Raw genomic sequence first — 16,688 nt, forward strand, 5'->3', positions numbered from 1 at the left:
CTGGTACGCACCTGTTTGATCACACCTGTTTTGGCAGAAGCTGAGTGGGAACCAAGTGTGTTCACGGCTGTATCTTTGGATAAAGAATGACGTTAATAAGACGGCCTCCTCCTGGGACTCTAGAGTGAAGTGTGATGGTTAAGGGGAAATCAATCCCTTTTAGGGTATAAGTGATGGATAAGTATCCCATGTCTGGGTAAATTCCTGCTTTGCCCTTACTGGGCATGTGGACTGGAGAAAGCGCCATAGCCTCCTGTTTTCTCATCCAGAAAGAGGGAAAGCCAGTCTCACCTACCTTATAGGGTTTTGGTGAGGACGACACGAGAGGTGAGTAAAAGGTCTGGCATGTACAACGCACTGAATCCGTGTTAGCTATTATTATTATTCGCTGTCTAGTGATCTGGGCGCTCCTCCCCCTAATGATGAATCCAGAAACTGCGCCCGAAACTAGTCGGAGGGATACTCAGCAGATGCAGTAAGAGCGACAAGCTGGGGTCCCGCCTCTTGTGCTCGGCTACCCTGTGCGGGTCCCCAGCTGCGCCTGGTACAGTGTGACCCCCCCTCCCCCCAGGCGGGTCTGGAGAGAGCAGTCAGCCGGGCGTCTGAATGGGGCCGCGGCCCCTTTAAGACTGCCGGCCGAGCGGAAGGAGGTGGAGCCCGAGGCTGCCCAGGGTAGGTGGGCGGGGTGGGATCTGCTGGCACAGCTCAGGTGATTCTGGCCAATGGAAAACCTACTTCGCCGCCGCGCCGCGTGTTGATCTTCCGTTTCCTAGTCTGAGTAAAACCGGGAAAGAAGTCGCACGGGCGGGAGGTAGAAACAGAGAGAGCCGCGTCTTGCTCTTCATTCTGTGGCCGAGGGGTCAATGTGAATGAGAGCGGGCGGGCAGATGGAAGGCTAGATGGCGTTGGGTTGATTCTTGAGTATGTCTGGGGAAAATGAGAACTTTAGTTTCTGAAAAGTATTAGTAGGGGGTGAGGTCAATGGAAAGAGATTACGAAACCTAATTCCTGACATCTCCCTACTTTTCCCCCTTGGGCAGAGAGTAAAGTGAGGCACGCAGAAGCAGAACACTGAAAACAGAACTGAGAACATTGATCTCTCTAGCCCCTCTTCCCAGAATGAACCCCGATGCTCCCTAGGCTATGCCATACCCTGGCGTCCCAGTCATCCCTCACTCCCAGCTCCGCCCCCAGCCCCTCCCTCCCCCTCCCGGACTGTCGGGGGAGGCGACGCAAGTTCTGACGCGGGCGGCGACGGCTAGCAGTCACTGCCTCTAGCAAGTGCCAGAGCCAAGCAGGCAGCGCGGAGGCTGCGGTAGCGTTGCCCGAGGAGCTGGCCCTGCCGGGCCCCGGGGGGGGGGAGGGGAGCGGCGAAGCCCTGGCTGAGGCCGCCACTGCTGGCCCTCCCTCCCCCCCCCCGGAGGGCGCCATGCGGGGGGGTCCGGGGGACGCGGAGCGGCGGCAGCGCTGGGGTCGCCTTTTCGAGGAGCTGGACAGTAACAAGGACGGCCGCGTGGACGTGCATGAGTTGCGCCAGGGACTGGCCCGGCTGGGCAGGGGCGACCCGGACCAAGGCGCCCAACAGGTACCCCCATAGGGACACCCCAGCCCCCGCCCTGGCGAGCTGCCCTCTCGCCCTGCGGGCGCCTGGTAACCCTAGCCCCTGAATGGAGCTCTGGGAGCCGCCAGGGATTGCCTGTGGCTGGACTCCAGCACCTGTGCCCAACCTGGACATCTCTGATCCGTTCCCCTTGTCCACCCGTGTCAGAGCCTCACAAGTTCTTTCAAAACAGGGCTCCGGAGGCCCTGAGCCTGTGGTTTGGCTGGGATCCCCTGCCCCCCACCTTATACCCTGGAGGTGGGGGCTGTCTGCCTGAGAATAGAGTCCAATCTGCTTTCCTGCCCACTGCCCCTGACACACCCTTCTGTGAACTCTTTGCACAGCCCAAGACATACTCTGCTCCCACCACGAAGAGACAGCAATCTCCTCTTTCCCCTCCTCTGGGCACCACTGCCCTCCCAGCCAGCTGCCCCAGGCTCTGTGTTTACATTCCTGCCCTTTCCCAGGCCTGGCTCAATACCCCAGACTGCCCCAATCCTGTATGAGACCACCCTCAGCTAAGAATGAACAGTGCACCTATCCAAAGCATGAAGTTGCCCCTGGGCCCTTGCAGGTGTCCCCCTACCTGTAGCACCAGATACCACTGGGGTGGCTCTGTAGCATCCTGCCACCTCCAGTCCAGCCTCCCACTTTCCAGGTGGGAAAGGAAAAGCCCCACAGTTGCTCTGATTAGATCTGTCATTGCCCCACATCTTCCATTAGAGAGCTATCTCTAGGGGAAACCCTTGAAACTGCCACAGAGACAGGTTTTTGTTGAGACAGCTGGGAGGACAGGCTCTCAGAGACATGAGCCCAAGGCTATCTCCCACTTCCAAGCTCTGTAACCTTGAACAAGTTACTTGACCTTGGAGAACCTCAATTTGCTGGCCAGGAAAACTGGGCATCCGCTGTCCACATTACAGCCCTAATGTGGCCTTGGACATCTTGCTGAGAAGTGAACTGATGGAGGGAGGGGATGACTTCTCCTGTCCCTGCCCTCTAGGTGCTGGGGGCCCTGGGTTCCTGGACTATAAGCTTGTTGTGCCCTCTCCTGAATGAGGGAACGGCCTCCTAGAGCTTCCTCTGTCCCTTCCCCTTTGCCAGGGCTTTTCCCCAGAGGGTGGTGCTGACCCAGATGGCGGGCTGGACCTGGAAGAGTTTACCCAATACCTGCAGGAGCGGGAACAACGCCTGCTGCTTCTGTTCCACAGTCTGGACCGGAACCAGGATGGTAAAGCTTAGGGATCTTTACCCCCAAGATGCCAATGGGGTTAGAACTGGTGATGCTGGGAGGAGGGAAGAGGCTGCTTTTCCCTGATGACTCACAGGCTATTTTAGGAACCCTCCTCACCCCCAGCTAGGTGGTTCGGGGCCCAGCCAGCCCATTCTACCTCCTTTCCTTTCTAGAGTGGGACTCCTATTATTACCTTTAGATTGTTCAAAGGAAAAAAAGATCCCCCTTATTGCTCCTAGATTCCCTATGGGACAGAGATTCCCCTCCCCATAGCATCTTCTAGGTCTCCAATAAACCTCTTGATCCCCTATGCTGTAGTAGCCCCATAATTACCCCTACATTCACACCATCATTCATTCATGGAACAGAGGACCCCCCAACATTGCCCACTCCAACTACTCTGATCCCAATGGGTCAGGGATTCTCCAACCCTGCCACAAAACCCACCCTGGGTTTCTGGATCCCCTGGTCTTGCTAGACCACTCCCGTTTCAAGCTATCCTGCTCCTTGGTCCAAGGCACCGCACACACACAGATAAACCCTTCCCCACCTTGGTTGTCAGGTCACATTGATGTCTCTGAGATCCAGCAGAGTTTCCGAGCTCTGGGCATTTCTATCTCCCTGGAGCAGGCAGAGAAAATTCTACACAGGTGAGTAGCTAGGATCAAGGATCCTAGGTAACTCTGATTCCCGGGATCCCTTAGCCACCTCGAGCTTCTGGGCCTTATGCCCAGTACCGGAGGGAGGTTGGAACTGAAAAGTTGAGCTTTGGAGTAAGGACCATCTTGGACCAGTTGCTTCACCTCTTTGAGCCTCAGTTTCCCCTGCTGTAAAATGGCAAGCTCTCAATGCAGACAAGCTTGATCTACCCTCAAATTCAACCAGAACCTCACTCCAACCACCCTCAGCCTCAGGCACTGATTCTATCCCACCCCTCAGCATGGACCGTGATGGCACTATGACCATCGACTGGCAAGAATGGCGTGACCACTTCCTGTTGCATTCACTGGAGAATGTGGAAGATGTGCTCTATTTCTGGAAGCATTCCACGGTGAGGTGGGGGTGGCTTTCCCAGCCTAGTGGCTGAGCCCTCTTCCTTCTTTCCTGAGGGCCTAACTCTGGTCTCCCCAGGGCATAGAAGAGCTGGGACAGGATGCTCTAGAAGGAGGAGGCTCTGGGAGCAGCTGAGGGATGACACTGTGCTCCTTTTTCCTCTATTTGGAACTTGAGGGACTGAGGACCCACTTGAGGTGTTCTCTGCAATCTGATTGGAGTCCTTCAGGCTTGCTGTGCAGCCTCTGGGAGCAGGCTGTGGGGGTTGGGAACACAGGGAAGAAAGAGTTCATTAGATGGGACACCTGGCCTCCCACCCTCAACCCACACAGCTCCTCTTCTGGTTTGTAAGTGCCTCAATTAAGGATTCTGCTGCTGAAAAGACAAGATAGGACTGTCTTCGGAGGGTCCAAAGGGGTCCACTGGAATTTGGGAGGGGTGCTCCAGGTTGCCATTTCCTGGGTGGGAATTCATGAGCAATGCTTGTGGTAGGAACTGATGGCATTTGGAGGGGATGCATTCGTGGGATATGGTTAGATCTTCTTGGGAGGTCCAGAAATTCATGAGGGGATTCATGGAGGGACTTGGCTGAGAAGTCTGTAAGATGACTCTAGAGGAGCGGTGGTCCTGTGGAGGAAATCTTTGTGGAATTTGGTGAGGCCTTGGGAGGGATCTACTGGACTCCTTACATGGAAGGTCCCTTGTAGGATCTGTGTGGCCCTGGAAGGATTTTTGTTTTTTAAGATTTTATTTATTGATTTTAGAGAGAGAGAAGGGGGTAGGGGGAAGGAATGGGAAGTATCAACTCACAGTAGTTGCTTCTCGTATGTGCCTTGACCAGGCAAACCTGGGGTTTTAAACTGGTGACCTCAGCGTTCCATGTCGACACCTTATCCACTGTGCCACCACAGGTCAGGCCCTGGAATGACCTTCTCAGATCTTTATATGGGAGATCCTTCAGTGGGATCTCATTGACTTTGCAGAGATATCCTTTAATTAAGGCAGATCCTTTAATGGGATTTGGTCGAGGTCTCCAAGAAAGAATATTAGGATTTTACATGGGAGATGACTGACTTGGATACTTTGGTGGGATCTGGTAAAAATCTTCTGGGCTCTCTAAGCAAGATTCATTGATGGACTGTGTGGAGATTCTTGAAGACACCCCCACTTAGAGCTGACGTATAACTCTCTGCCACTGCATCCTCAGGTCCTGGACATTGGTGAGTGCCTCACTGTTCCCGATGAGTTCTCGGAGCAAGAGAAGCTGACTGGCATGTGGTGGAAGCAGCTGGTGGCCGGCGCAGTGGCAGGCGCTGTGTCAAGGACAGGCACAGCCCCTCTGGACCGCCTCAAGGTCTTCATGCAGGTAGGGGGCCTTAAAGAGACCCACACCCTAGCCTAGTCCTAGACCCTTGGAGGGAACTCCAAAGTCACCTTGTCTCCCTGCCCAGGTCCATGCCTCCAACACCAACCAGCTGAACATTCTGGGGGGGCTACGGAACATGATCCAAGAGGGAGGCTTGCGTTCCCTGTGGCGTGGCAATGGGATCAACGTGCTCAAGATTGCACCTGAGTCAGCTATCAAGTTCATGGCCTATGAGCAGGTGGGGGCAGGTGTGAGGAGACATGAGCTAGGATCTACAGGGTTGGTTTGAGGTCCCAAGGAGTAGACATTTGTTCCCCTGGATGATGCCCATGGCAGGAGGATAGTAGAGGGGAGGCCCAAGTGCACAGAAAATTCAACCCCTGAGATCCTACCCACTGCCATGTTTCCCATCCTCAGATCAAGCGGGCCATTCGGGGGCAGCAGGAGACACTTCATGTGCAGGAGCGCTTTGTGGCTGGATCCTTGGCTGGTGCTACAGCCCAAACTATCATTTATCCCATGGAGGTGAGAAGGAGGGATCCTGACCAAGGTCCCACTGCAGGGTAGGAGGGCAAGCAACTGTTCCACATTGTGGTGTGATATGCATTGGAATGATAACTTTGGCTCTCCCTGATTTAGACTGTAGCTTATGACAGCAGTGCTGTTTCATGTGTAGCCTCTCTGGGTACTACTCTTTGAGATGTGACTTCTGGGGATGGTGGTGTTGGTCATAATTGTTTAGACAGCCTTGTGGGGGCCAGCCATTTATGGCTATACCTTTTCTAAGGATGCTGATTTCCAGGTAGGGGAATCATTTCTAGGTAAAACTGTTTTTAGCCTGACCTGTGGTGGCACAGTGGATAAAGTGTTGACCTGGAATGCTGAGGTCGCTGGTTCGAAACCCTGGGCTTTCCCCTGGCCAAGGCACATATGGGAGTTGATGCTTCCTGCTCCTCCTCCCTCCTTTCTCTCTCTCTCTCTCTCTAAGATAGATAAATAAAATCTAAAAAAAAAACCCAAAAAAACTGTTTTTAAATAAATCATTCCAGGTTTCAGGTTGTGTAGTACATCAGGAAGAATTCTGAATTATGGAGAACTCCAATCACATAAGTGAAGTCTGGAGGTGAGCTGTTTGGCGCTGGTATGTGTCTTCAGAGTGTTAGAGACTCAGGTTCCTTCCACTCTCTTGTTCTACTACCTGAGCACGTAGCATCCACCTTGTGGACCAAAATGGCTTTTTGTGCTCTGGTCATCACATCTACATTCCAGCCAAGAAGAAGAATAAACAAAGAAAAGACCATCTCTCTGCTTTTTTTTTTTTTTCCTAAATAAGAAGAGGCAAGATAGACTCCTGCATACCCCCTGACCGGGATCCACCCAGCAGCTCCCATTGGTGGCCGGCACTTAGACCAAGGAGCTATCCTCAGCACCCAGGGCTGATGCTCGATCAAATTGAGTCACTGGCTACAGGAGTGAAAGAAAGAGAGAAGGGGCAGTGGGAGGGTAAGAGAAGCAGATGGTCACTTCTTATGTGTGCTCTGTCCAGGGATCAAACCCAGGACATCTGCACATGGGACTGACGCTCTGTCCACTGAGCCAACCGGCCAGGGCCGGGATGCTTTTTGAAAGTCACACATACCTCTTCTTCTGCTAGGACTTAATCACATTGCCCCACACCTAGGGAAGCTGAAAAATGTTGTCTTTGTTTGTAAAGGCTGGGGGACATAATTTTATGATTTCTATTATTAAGGGAAAAGGGACCAAGGTACTGGAAGACAGCAGTGGCTGCCACATGCAACTCTGAGAGGTGTAACCATTCCTAAGTATAGAGGTTAGGGAAAGCAGAAGATTCTAGAGAAAGTGGGTTTTTAAAATTTGCTTATTCTCAGGGTAACCCATTTCAGGAATAGCTATTTCTAGGTGTCTTCATTCCTGGAGGTAGTGATTCTGGAGGCAGCATTCCAGGGATAACTGGGCTTTCCCCAGGTACTAAAGACGCGGTTGACCCTTCGCCGGACGGGCCAGTACAAGGGGCTGTTGGACTGCGCATGGCGGATCATGGAGCAAGAAGGGCCCCGCGCCTTCTACCGTGGCTACCTGCCCAACGTGCTGGGCATCATTCCCTACGCGGGCATCGACCTGGCTGTCTATGAGGTCTGTGGGCAACCTGCCCCTCTCTCCTTTCTTATTCCCTCTGGGATCTTCCCATGGGCCTCCCCTTTCCTGTGAGGCTGACTCAGTTGACCTCCAGAGCTAAGGGAAACAATCCTGGGGCGGAAAAGTACCGCAGACCTGGGGGTCCTGGGGAGCCCTTTCAAGCATTAGATACCCTCACTCTTTCACTTACCACTGTGGTTCAGCTTTCCAGGGTCTCAGGAAGGGCCCACTCCAGCTCACAGAATCACGAGAGCAAGTGAAGATGAGCTTCAAAGATGTCTGTTTTGCCCCATAGCTTGTGTTAGACCCGGCCTACATCCCCAGGCCATAGTCTTCTTCAGGGTCTGCCTATTTCAGCATGTGTCACCGTAAAATCCACACCCTGTTTCAGCATCTTGGGGCCTTTATCAGGAAAAGCTAACACAGGGAGTTTTGCTATTTCTCTTCCAGGAGCCTCGTCCATTGCTTTTACCCTCTCCTGGTGGGATCACCAGGTCCTCCCCAGTTAGCACAGCCCCAGATATTTCCAGGCATCCCCCAAAATCTTTGTATCCAGGGCAGGGTCAGCTTCATGGGCAGACAGCTATGGGCCCTGACTCAGAAGGGCCCCTTACTTGGTTCAAATCTCTGCTGTTGCCATCTTGAAATTCCTAATAATTACTGAAAGAGGAACTTCACATATATATTTTCATATATATTTTTTTCACTCAGCCCCACAAATTATGTAGCTGGTCCTGATCTAAGATCTCTTTCATATCTGCCATCCATACCTGCCCTCTCAGCACCCAGCATCTATGCAGCCAAATAAGACGTGGCTATTATTCATTCATTCACTCATTTATTCATTCATTCATTCACTTAAGCACCTATATGTGCTGGGCACTGGGCTGGCAGCTGCATCAAATGAGAACAACACAGTCCTCACCCTCCTAGATATCACTTCAAAGAACTAGGAAGCCAGCCAACCAGGAAATAAGTACTTTTAGATCCTGATACACTCTCAGAAGATAATAAAACAGGATGTGTAATTGAAAGTAACAATGCCTAACCAGGTAGCTCAACTAGTTAAAGAGTCTCCCCAATACCCCAAGTTTGTGGAATTCAAACCCCAGTCAGGGCACATATAAGAATCAACCAATAAATGTATAAATAAATGGAACAACAAATAGATATTTTTCTCTCTCTCCTTCTCCCTTCCTCTCTCTCTAAAAACAAATAAATAAGTAAATTTAAAAAGTAACTGCGGATAGGATGATAGGTCTAGGAATGTCTCTTAGAAGTGACCTTGGGGCCCTGGCCGGTTGGCTCAGTGGTAGAGCGTCGGCCTGGCGTGCAGGAGTCCTGGGTTCGATTCCCGACCAGGGCACACAGGAGAAGCGTCCATCTGCTTCTCCACCCCTCCCCCTCTCCTTCCTCTCTGTCTCTCTCTTCACCTCCCACAGCCAAGGCTCCATTGGAGCAAAGTTGGCCCCGGGAGCTGAAGATGGCTCTGTGGCCTCTGCCTCAGGCGCTAGAATGGCTCTGGTTGCAACAGAGTGATGCCCCAGATGGGCAGAGCATCACCCCCTGGTGGGCGTGCCGGGTGGATCCCGGTCAGGCGCATGCGGGAGTCTGTCTGACTGCCTCCCCATTTCCAACTTCAGAAAAATACAAAAAAAAGAAAAAAAAAGAAGTGATCTTGAAGCAGCAATGATTTGACCATATGTCGGGAGGGATATATGTATGAACAAGACAGAGAGCACAGTGAATGCCAGGGTCCAAAGCAGAATGACCTGGGCCTGTTGGCAGAGTGGAAGTCTTGAGTGGCTGGAGGGAACTGAAGAGGCAGCAAGGACTCAATGAGAAAGAGTTTGGGTTTATCCCTAGTACAACGAGAAGTCGTTGAGAGTTGTGAGCAAAAGTAAGACACAACCTTGTTTCATCCATTCTTCACCAAAAAAAAAGGACTCTGAAGGTCTAAGTGGTTTGAGAAACCCTGTGCCATCTTGAAGTTTCAAAATATACGTTAGTCCCTTAAAAGCTCTGAGAAATTCTGCAGAAAAGTAACAACTTTTTTTTAGTCCAATGTTGGCCACACTTATCTAGTCATCAGAACTTCATTCCGAAAGAACATCTCTTAAAAACACATTAAGCACATATTTAGCAAATACTGTGCCAGACCAATGAAAATCTTATTTACAATTATAAAGGCAATATTGGTAAAAATACTTGCTTCTAATTTACCCTTTCCATAACAAGCCAGACATCACTAATCCATCACTGCACTAAAGTCTGAAATGGGTCTCACTGGGCTAACATCAAGCTTGCGGTCCTTCTGAAGGAGAGAATCTGATTCCTTACCTTATGCAGTTTCTAGCAACCGCCTGCATTCCTTGGTCCATGGGCCTATCCTCCATCTTCAAGTCAGCAGCATAGTATCTTCCAACCTTTCTCTCTCTCTCTGACCTCTGCTTCCATCATAACATCTTCTTTTCTGACTCTTATAAGGACCATTGTGATGACCCTGAACTAACCTGGAGAGTCTAAGATCATCTCCCATCTCAAGGTCCTTAACTTAATCCCATCTGCAAAGCCCCTTTTGCTACATAAGGTTCCATATTCACATGTTCCATGGACTAGGTGCAGGGGTCTCCAAACTTTTTACACAGGGGGCCAGTTCACTGTCCCTCAGACCATTGGAGGGCGGCCAAATACAGTGGTCCTCTCACTGACCACCAATGAAAGAGGTGCCCCTTCCAGAAGTGCAGTGGGGGCTGGATAAATGGCCTCAGGGGGCCGCATTGCGGCCCGTGGGCCGTAGTTTGGGGACGCCTGGTAGGGCATGGACAGTAGGAGGACCATCATTCCATATACCAGGGTAGAGGTAGGGACTGAGTGAGAGGATGCAGGAAAAGTACTTGTGTGGTACCTAGGAGTATAAAATGCTAAGCTAGTACCAGCTGTCACGGGGTGCAGAACCCAGCCAGAAAGGTTTCTGAAGCCAGACTCCTGGTGTCACCCACCTCCAACCCACCCTATCCCCCTCTTTACCCCTACCAGACTCTGAAGAACCAGTGGCTCCAGCAGTACAGCCGCGACTCGGCTGACCCAGGCATCCTCGTGCTCCTGGCCTGTGGCACCATCTCCAGTACCTGTGGCCAGATAGCCAGTTACCCCCTGGCCCTGGTCCGGACCCGTATGCAGGCCCAAGGTGAGGCCTGGGTGGGAGAACGGGGCAGGAAAGGTCTCACAATTTGGGTCCCACCTCCCCTTTCCCAGCTCTTCCTCCTGGATAGATAGAACCCCAGGCTGGAATCCTCCTGGATTTGGATGACCTTGACCAAGTCTCAGGCTTTCTCTGGGCCTCAGTGTACCCATTTGTGACACTGGAATGGGAGCCCTTTGCCTTACATAGGAGAACAGATGCAACAAGTGCTGAAAGGGCCCTGGCAATCAGCTGGGAGGCCGTTTGGTAGACCTTCACTTGAGATCTAATTTGCAAGGCTAGGTTAGTGAGGGGAAGGTGAGGAACGAGGTCAAGGGGCAGGGCCAGGCTGGTTATTATTTTATTGTGTTTTTCTGTATTTTTCTTCCACGGGTTCTCTCCCTGCCTTTTCCTACTATCCCTTGAATCTATTTTGAGGATTTTTTAGTGAATTTTAGCATTTGTATTTTATGATTTTTGCTGGGGGTTATCGGTACGTAAGACAGATGTGGTCCCCTACCCTCAAAGAGCTCAAAGGCTGGAGAAGAAGAAAGATGCCAAATAAGTCATTCCACATTTGAGTCTGAATTTGGGGTTTAATAAAATGGAAAAGGAGCCTGACTTAAACTGCAGTAACCAGGAGGGCTTCCCTGAAGAGCTGGTTGTAGAATGGAGGTTACAAGGATGAATAAGAGTTAGCTGGGAGAAGAGGGTGGGGTCGAGTTCCAGGAAGAGGACGCCTCTGTGCCCTCTCCCACTACACACACTCATACCTGCTCTGTTTTTGGGTTGGTCTTTTTTGGGGGGTTTTTGTGGGGGTTTTTTTCTGAAGTTGGAAACGGGGAGGCAGTCAGACAGACTCCTGCATGTGCCCAACCGGGATCCACCCGACATGCCCACCAGGGGGCGATGCTCTACCCATCTGGGGTGTTGCTCCATTGTGGCAGGAGCCATTCTAGTGCCTGAGGTGGAGCCGTCCTCAGCGCCCCGGTCAACTTTGCTCCAATGGAGCCTTGGCTGTGGGAGGAGAAGAGAGAGACAGAGAGGAAGGAGAGGGGGAAGGGTGGAGAAGCAGATGGGTGCTTCTCCTGTGTGCCCTGGCTGGGAATTGAACCTGGGACTCCTGCATGCCAGGCCGACACTCTACCACTGAACCAACCGGCCAGGGCCTCCTGCTCTGTTTTTAATAGTCCCCAAATTTGGGCCCTCTAGATTGAAATGAAAATGTGAACAGTCCATTCCAAGGCCAGTAGAAGTTCTGACTCTGAGTGGTAGGTCTTGCCGTTAGTTTAACCCTTCTCCCTCCGGCTGCATCAACCACCTGGCACAGCCCTGAGGAGTGGGAGGGTGAAGGGAGAGGGGACCTTTGGCCTGACCTGGCCCTTCCCTCCCAGCCTCCATCGAGGGCTCCCCTCAGCTCTCCATGCTGGGTCTGCTCCGTCACATCGTGTCCCAGGAGGGCATACCGGGCCTCTACCGGGGCATCGCCCCCAACTTCATGAAGGTTATCCCAGCTGTGAGCATCTCCTATGTGGTCTACGAGAACATGAAGCAGGCCCTGGGGGTCACATCCAGGTGAGGGACCAAGAGCCACCCTCACTAAAACCCCTCACCTCAATCATGACGTCCCCCACACCTCAGCCATTAGAGACTGATAGCCCAGTTTATGGATCCCAGGTGCCTCCCACTCAAACCACAGGGTCCCCATACTTAATGACCTGAGTCCTACATCCCATGTCCCAGCTACTGGATCCCATGTTTCCCTGTTTCCTCTACCTCCCCCCACACACACTGGGTCTTGGACCTCCATGTCTTAACCACTGGATCCCCAATGATTTAGCTAATGAATCCTGAAACCCCAACCACAGGAGCACATATCCTCATATCTAAAGACCTAGATCCCAGATCCCAAACCCCATGCAGATCCCAGACATCCATGCTTCAAGCCCTGGATTTCCAAGCCTGGCCACTGGATTCTGTTTATCAAGAGACACCTCAACAACCAACTCCTGATAGTGCAATGCCCAGATCCTGGAGCCCCCACTACTGGATCCCAGATCCCTCTTCCCAGCCACTGGATTCCTGAATTTCTTTAACTCAACACTGGGTCCAAGATTCCTCTGCTTCAACTGCCAGATCCCTACATTTCAACTACTATACCCTCAACCCCCAACCTACTGGATTCCAGATCCCCAAGCCCAGAAATACTGGATCCTGGCTCCCAAAACCACAATCATGAGAGCCCAGTACCAGAGGGAGTGGGTCCCAGTGGCTCCCCAATCCCTTCACTGTAGGCCCTGGATACTGAAACCACCCACAGAACACAGACCCTGACAGTTCCAGGCATAGGATCCTAACCCTCAGCCCCTGGATTCTGACCTGAATCCTCAGAGACACTGGCTCCCAATGGCTCAGATCCCATGTCTAGATCCCAGTAGACTGATCCCAGCATTCTGCACCCCATATGTCCCCTGTCCCAGACACACATGAGAGAGCCCAGAGATCTTCCTTGCCACAACATGAACCTGAGAGCCTATGGGGAACCCCAGGTCCTGGCCTCCTGGCCCCAAAAAACCCATGGGACTTGTTCAGTGTCCTGATATGACTAGATGCCGCTCTCATTCCTTGCACAGACACTGGATACTCCCCCTATTTCCCTAGCATGGCCAGACCTTTGGGCCCTATAGGGACACTGCTCCTTCCAATGTTTACCCCACCCCTGTTCAGTGTCTTCCACTCCCCACCTTATAAGCTGATAAAGCCCAGAGCCTGGGTTCCTCTGAAGAATCTAGCTGCTCTTTCTTGGAGGCTGGCAATGAAGCTATCTGAGGTTGGGAACACATTAAGGGCACCTCCCCCAGCCCCAGCACTACCAGCCTCTCCTCAGGCTTCTGAGGTGGAAGCCCAGAGCAAGTCTACATAGACCACCATTCCTAAACCGAAGCATCAGTTATGTAAAGTGAATCAATCCCCAGAACTCATTCCATGTCTATTTTTCTATTAAGAGGAGCAGACATCCTCTCAACCTCCTACCCTCAAGACTAACCCAAGCCCCAACACCCTCCGATCCATTCTGCACTTTACAGTTGCATTCTGAACTTAGGATAACTGGGGGACACCCCCTCCGCTCCTCCCAAGTCCTTGGAGAAACCCATCAAAGACCACAGAAGGAACTGGGATGTTTGTGGGGGGTGGCGCACCCCCCCCCAGGGCTTCCACTTCTCCCTATCTATATACTCTGCCCCACCTCCCTGCCTGTGTGTGTTATTTCAAAGAAAAAGAACAAAAGAAATACATTTTCTAAGCTCTTTTATTGTGGTTTTTACTGAAAGGGGTGGTTGGATGTAGGACACCCTCAAAATACCCACAGGGAAGGGACATGGACCTTTACTCACAGTTGGAGGAGAGCAAGAAATGACTCCCTCTTTGAGCCTCAGCCTCCACATCTGTAAGTGGGGGCAAGGAGAAGTTCATAGTCAGGAGCCCTTCTAATTTTTTCCATATTGTTTCTAATTACATAAGTGTATTCATTTCTGGGGCTGTTGCCACAAGTACAGTCTAAAACAACAAATTTTAGATTGATGTATTTTTATTCTGGTAAAATACATGTAACAAAAATTAAGATTGTAATCATTTTTTAAAAAAATATATGGAACACTTCATGAATTTGCCTATCATCCTTGAGCAGGGGCCATGCTAATCTCTGTATCACTGCAATTTTAGTATGTGTGCTACTGAAGCAAACACCATTTAATCCTTTCCAAATGTACATTTCAGTGGAATGAAATATAGTGACCCCGTTATGCAACATCATCCATCTCCAGAACTCTCTCATCTTCCCAAGCTGTCCCCATTAAACACTAACTTCCTCTTCCCCTCCCCCAGCCCCTGGTTCCCACCATCTACTTTCTGTCTGTGAATTTGATTCTTCTAGGGACCTCCTATGAGAGGAATTATACAGTATTTGTTTTTGTCTGTTATTTCACTGAGCATAATGACCTCAGAGTTTATCTATATTGAAACAGGTATCAGAATTTGCTTCCTTTTTGAAGGCTGAGTAATATTTCATTATATGGATAGTCCACATTATGTTTATCCATTCATCCATCAGTAGACACTTAGATTATTCCCACATTTTGGCTACTACGAATAAAACAACAGAAATTTATTCTCTCACAGTTCCAGAGGGAAGAAGTCCAAATTCAAGGTGTTGGCATGCTCATGCTCTCTCTGACAACTCTAGGGGTCCTTCTTTGCCTCACCCAGCTTCTGGTGATTGCCAGAAATCCTTGGTGTTCCTTAGCTTGTAGACCCATCACTCTATTTTCTGCCTGTCTTTACATGTCCAAACTTTGTCCTGAGTGGACTGTGACAGTCACCCTCCAAGATGTCTCCCAAAGGCTTCTGCCTCTAGTATTCACATTCTTGTGTAATCCCCCTCTCATTGTACCAAGGTGAGTCTGTATGACCCAGAGAATACAGAAGTGCTGGTATATCACTTACAACATTAGATAATAAGAAACACTGAAGTTACCATCTTCTTTGCATTTTAAGCTGCTGTAATGGTGTGTGGATGGGGCAGGGGGAGATAATTTGTTATGTAGCTCACTGATGTGCATGTTCATGGATAGGATTTTTCACACACTCAAGTAAGGTATCAAGTCTTGCTAATTATTTTGTACTTTCACTGAATTATGTTCTTAGCATCAATTTCCAGGAGTGGGTCAAAGGATGTTGCTATCTCAGGGTTGTGCCACATGAAAAATTATTATGTAATATATATAGCTACCAACAAAGAATTAGCATTTACCACCTTGCTGGCATCAAGTGTTAGCATTTTAAGTTTATTTAACTAGACCAGTTAACATCCATTTTCTTGTCTACATTTTTTTAAGAGAGCAAGACAGACAGACACACAGGAAGGGAGAGAGATGATAAGCATTAACTCATAGTTGCGACGCCTTAGTTGTTCATTGATTGCTTTCTCCCTTGACCAGGAGCTCCCGATTGACTGGGGGGCTCCATCCAAGCCAGTAACCCCTTGCTCAAGCTTGTGAGCCTGCGCTGAACCCCGAGGTCACCGGCTTGAGCGTGGGATCACAGACATGACCCCATGGTTGCTGACTTGAACCCAAACGTCACTGGCTTGAGCCCAAGGTCACTGGCTTGAGCAAGGGGTCACTCACTCTGCTGTAGTGCCTCTGGTCAAAGCACATATGAGAAAGTAATCAATGAAAAACTAAAGTACAGCAACAAAAAATGAATAACTTCTCATCTTTCTCCCTCCTATCTGTCCCTGCCTCTCTCCTCTCTCTCTCTCTCTCTCTCTCTCTCTCTCTCTCTCTCTCTCTCTCTGTATCACACACACATACACACACACACACACACACACACACACACACACACACACAAAACACCCTGGAACCGCAGGCTTTTGTCGGCATTCTCTCTTTTTTTTTTCTTTTTTTGTGACAGAAACAGAGAGAGACAAAGAGAGGGACAGTTAGAGACAGACAGACAGGAAGGGAGAGAGATGAGAAGCATCAATTCCATGTTGCAGCACCTTAGTTGTTCATTGATTGCTTTCTCATATGTGCCTTGACCAGGGGGCTACAGCAGACCAAGCCAGCCTGCTCAAGCCAGCAACTTTGGGCTCAAGGGGATGAGTCTTGCTCAAACCAGATAAGCCTGCGCTCAAGCCAGTGACCTCAGGGTTTCAAACCTGGGTCCTCCACGTCCCAGTCCTACACTCTATCTACTGCACCACCACCTGGTCAGGCTTGTCTGCATTCTTATATCCCATGACACTATGGCTGGAATTTAGGAGGCTCTGCAATTGACATGCAGTGTGACACCAAACAAGCTTCTTTTCTCTTTCTTTTTTTTTCTTTATTTAATGTTTATTTTATTGATTTTAGAGAGAGAGGAAGGGAGAGAGATAGAGAGACAGGAACATCAAGCTGTTCCTATATGTGCCTTGACCAGGAATCAAACCAGCAACCTCTGTGCTTCAGGACAATGCTCCAAATAACCAAGCTATCCAGCCAGGACATTCTTTTCTCTTTCTAAGCCTCAGTTTTCCCACCTACAAAAT

The 16,688-nt window shown here is 50.3% G+C and overlaps 1 protein-coding gene and 1 non-coding gene across 3 annotated transcripts; one reads left to right on the top strand and one right to left on the bottom strand.

The window, feature by feature from the left end:
- Positions 1–1,203: 1,203 nt before the first annotated feature.
- SLC25A23 (solute carrier family 25 member 23) lies at positions 1,204–13,903 on the top strand. 2 transcript variants are annotated; one of them, XR_010731146.1, is made up of 11 exons: positions 1,205–1,585; positions 2,705–2,831; positions 3,397–3,484; positions 3,774–3,885; positions 5,095–5,253; positions 5,339–5,491; positions 5,671–5,778; positions 7,240–7,407; positions 10,450–10,600; positions 11,807–11,865; positions 11,989–12,126. XR_010731146.1 is itself a non-coding variant. In XM_066274379.1 (10 exons), exons 1-10 carry the CDS (start codon positions 1,430–1,432, stop codon positions 12,171–12,173), a joined length of 1,407 nt encoding a protein of 468 aa, XP_066130476.1. In that variant the 5' UTR covers positions 1,204–1,429; the 3' UTR covers positions 12,174–13,903. The 2 variants fall into 2 exon arrangements, 1 of the variants encoding a protein (XP_066130476.1); XM_066274379.1 differs by lacking the exon at positions 11,807–11,865 and having other exon boundaries at positions 1,204–1,585; positions 11,989–13,903.
- Positions 13,904–14,237: 334 nt separating this feature from the next.
- Positions 14,238–14,341, bottom strand: LOC136321656 (U6 spliceosomal RNA). The gene has a single exon (XR_010728799.1). It is a non-coding gene; the product is annotated as a U6 spliceosomal RNA (small nuclear RNA).
- Positions 14,342–16,688: the final 2,347 nt, after the last annotated feature.

Source organism: Saccopteryx bilineata, chromosome 1 (genome assembly GCF_036850765.1).
Source record: "Saccopteryx bilineata isolate mSacBil1 chromosome 1, mSacBil1_pri_phased_curated, whole genome shotgun sequence".
In the NCBI taxonomy this organism is placed as follows: domain Eukaryota; kingdom Metazoa; phylum Chordata; class Mammalia; order Chiroptera; family Emballonuridae; genus Saccopteryx; species Saccopteryx bilineata.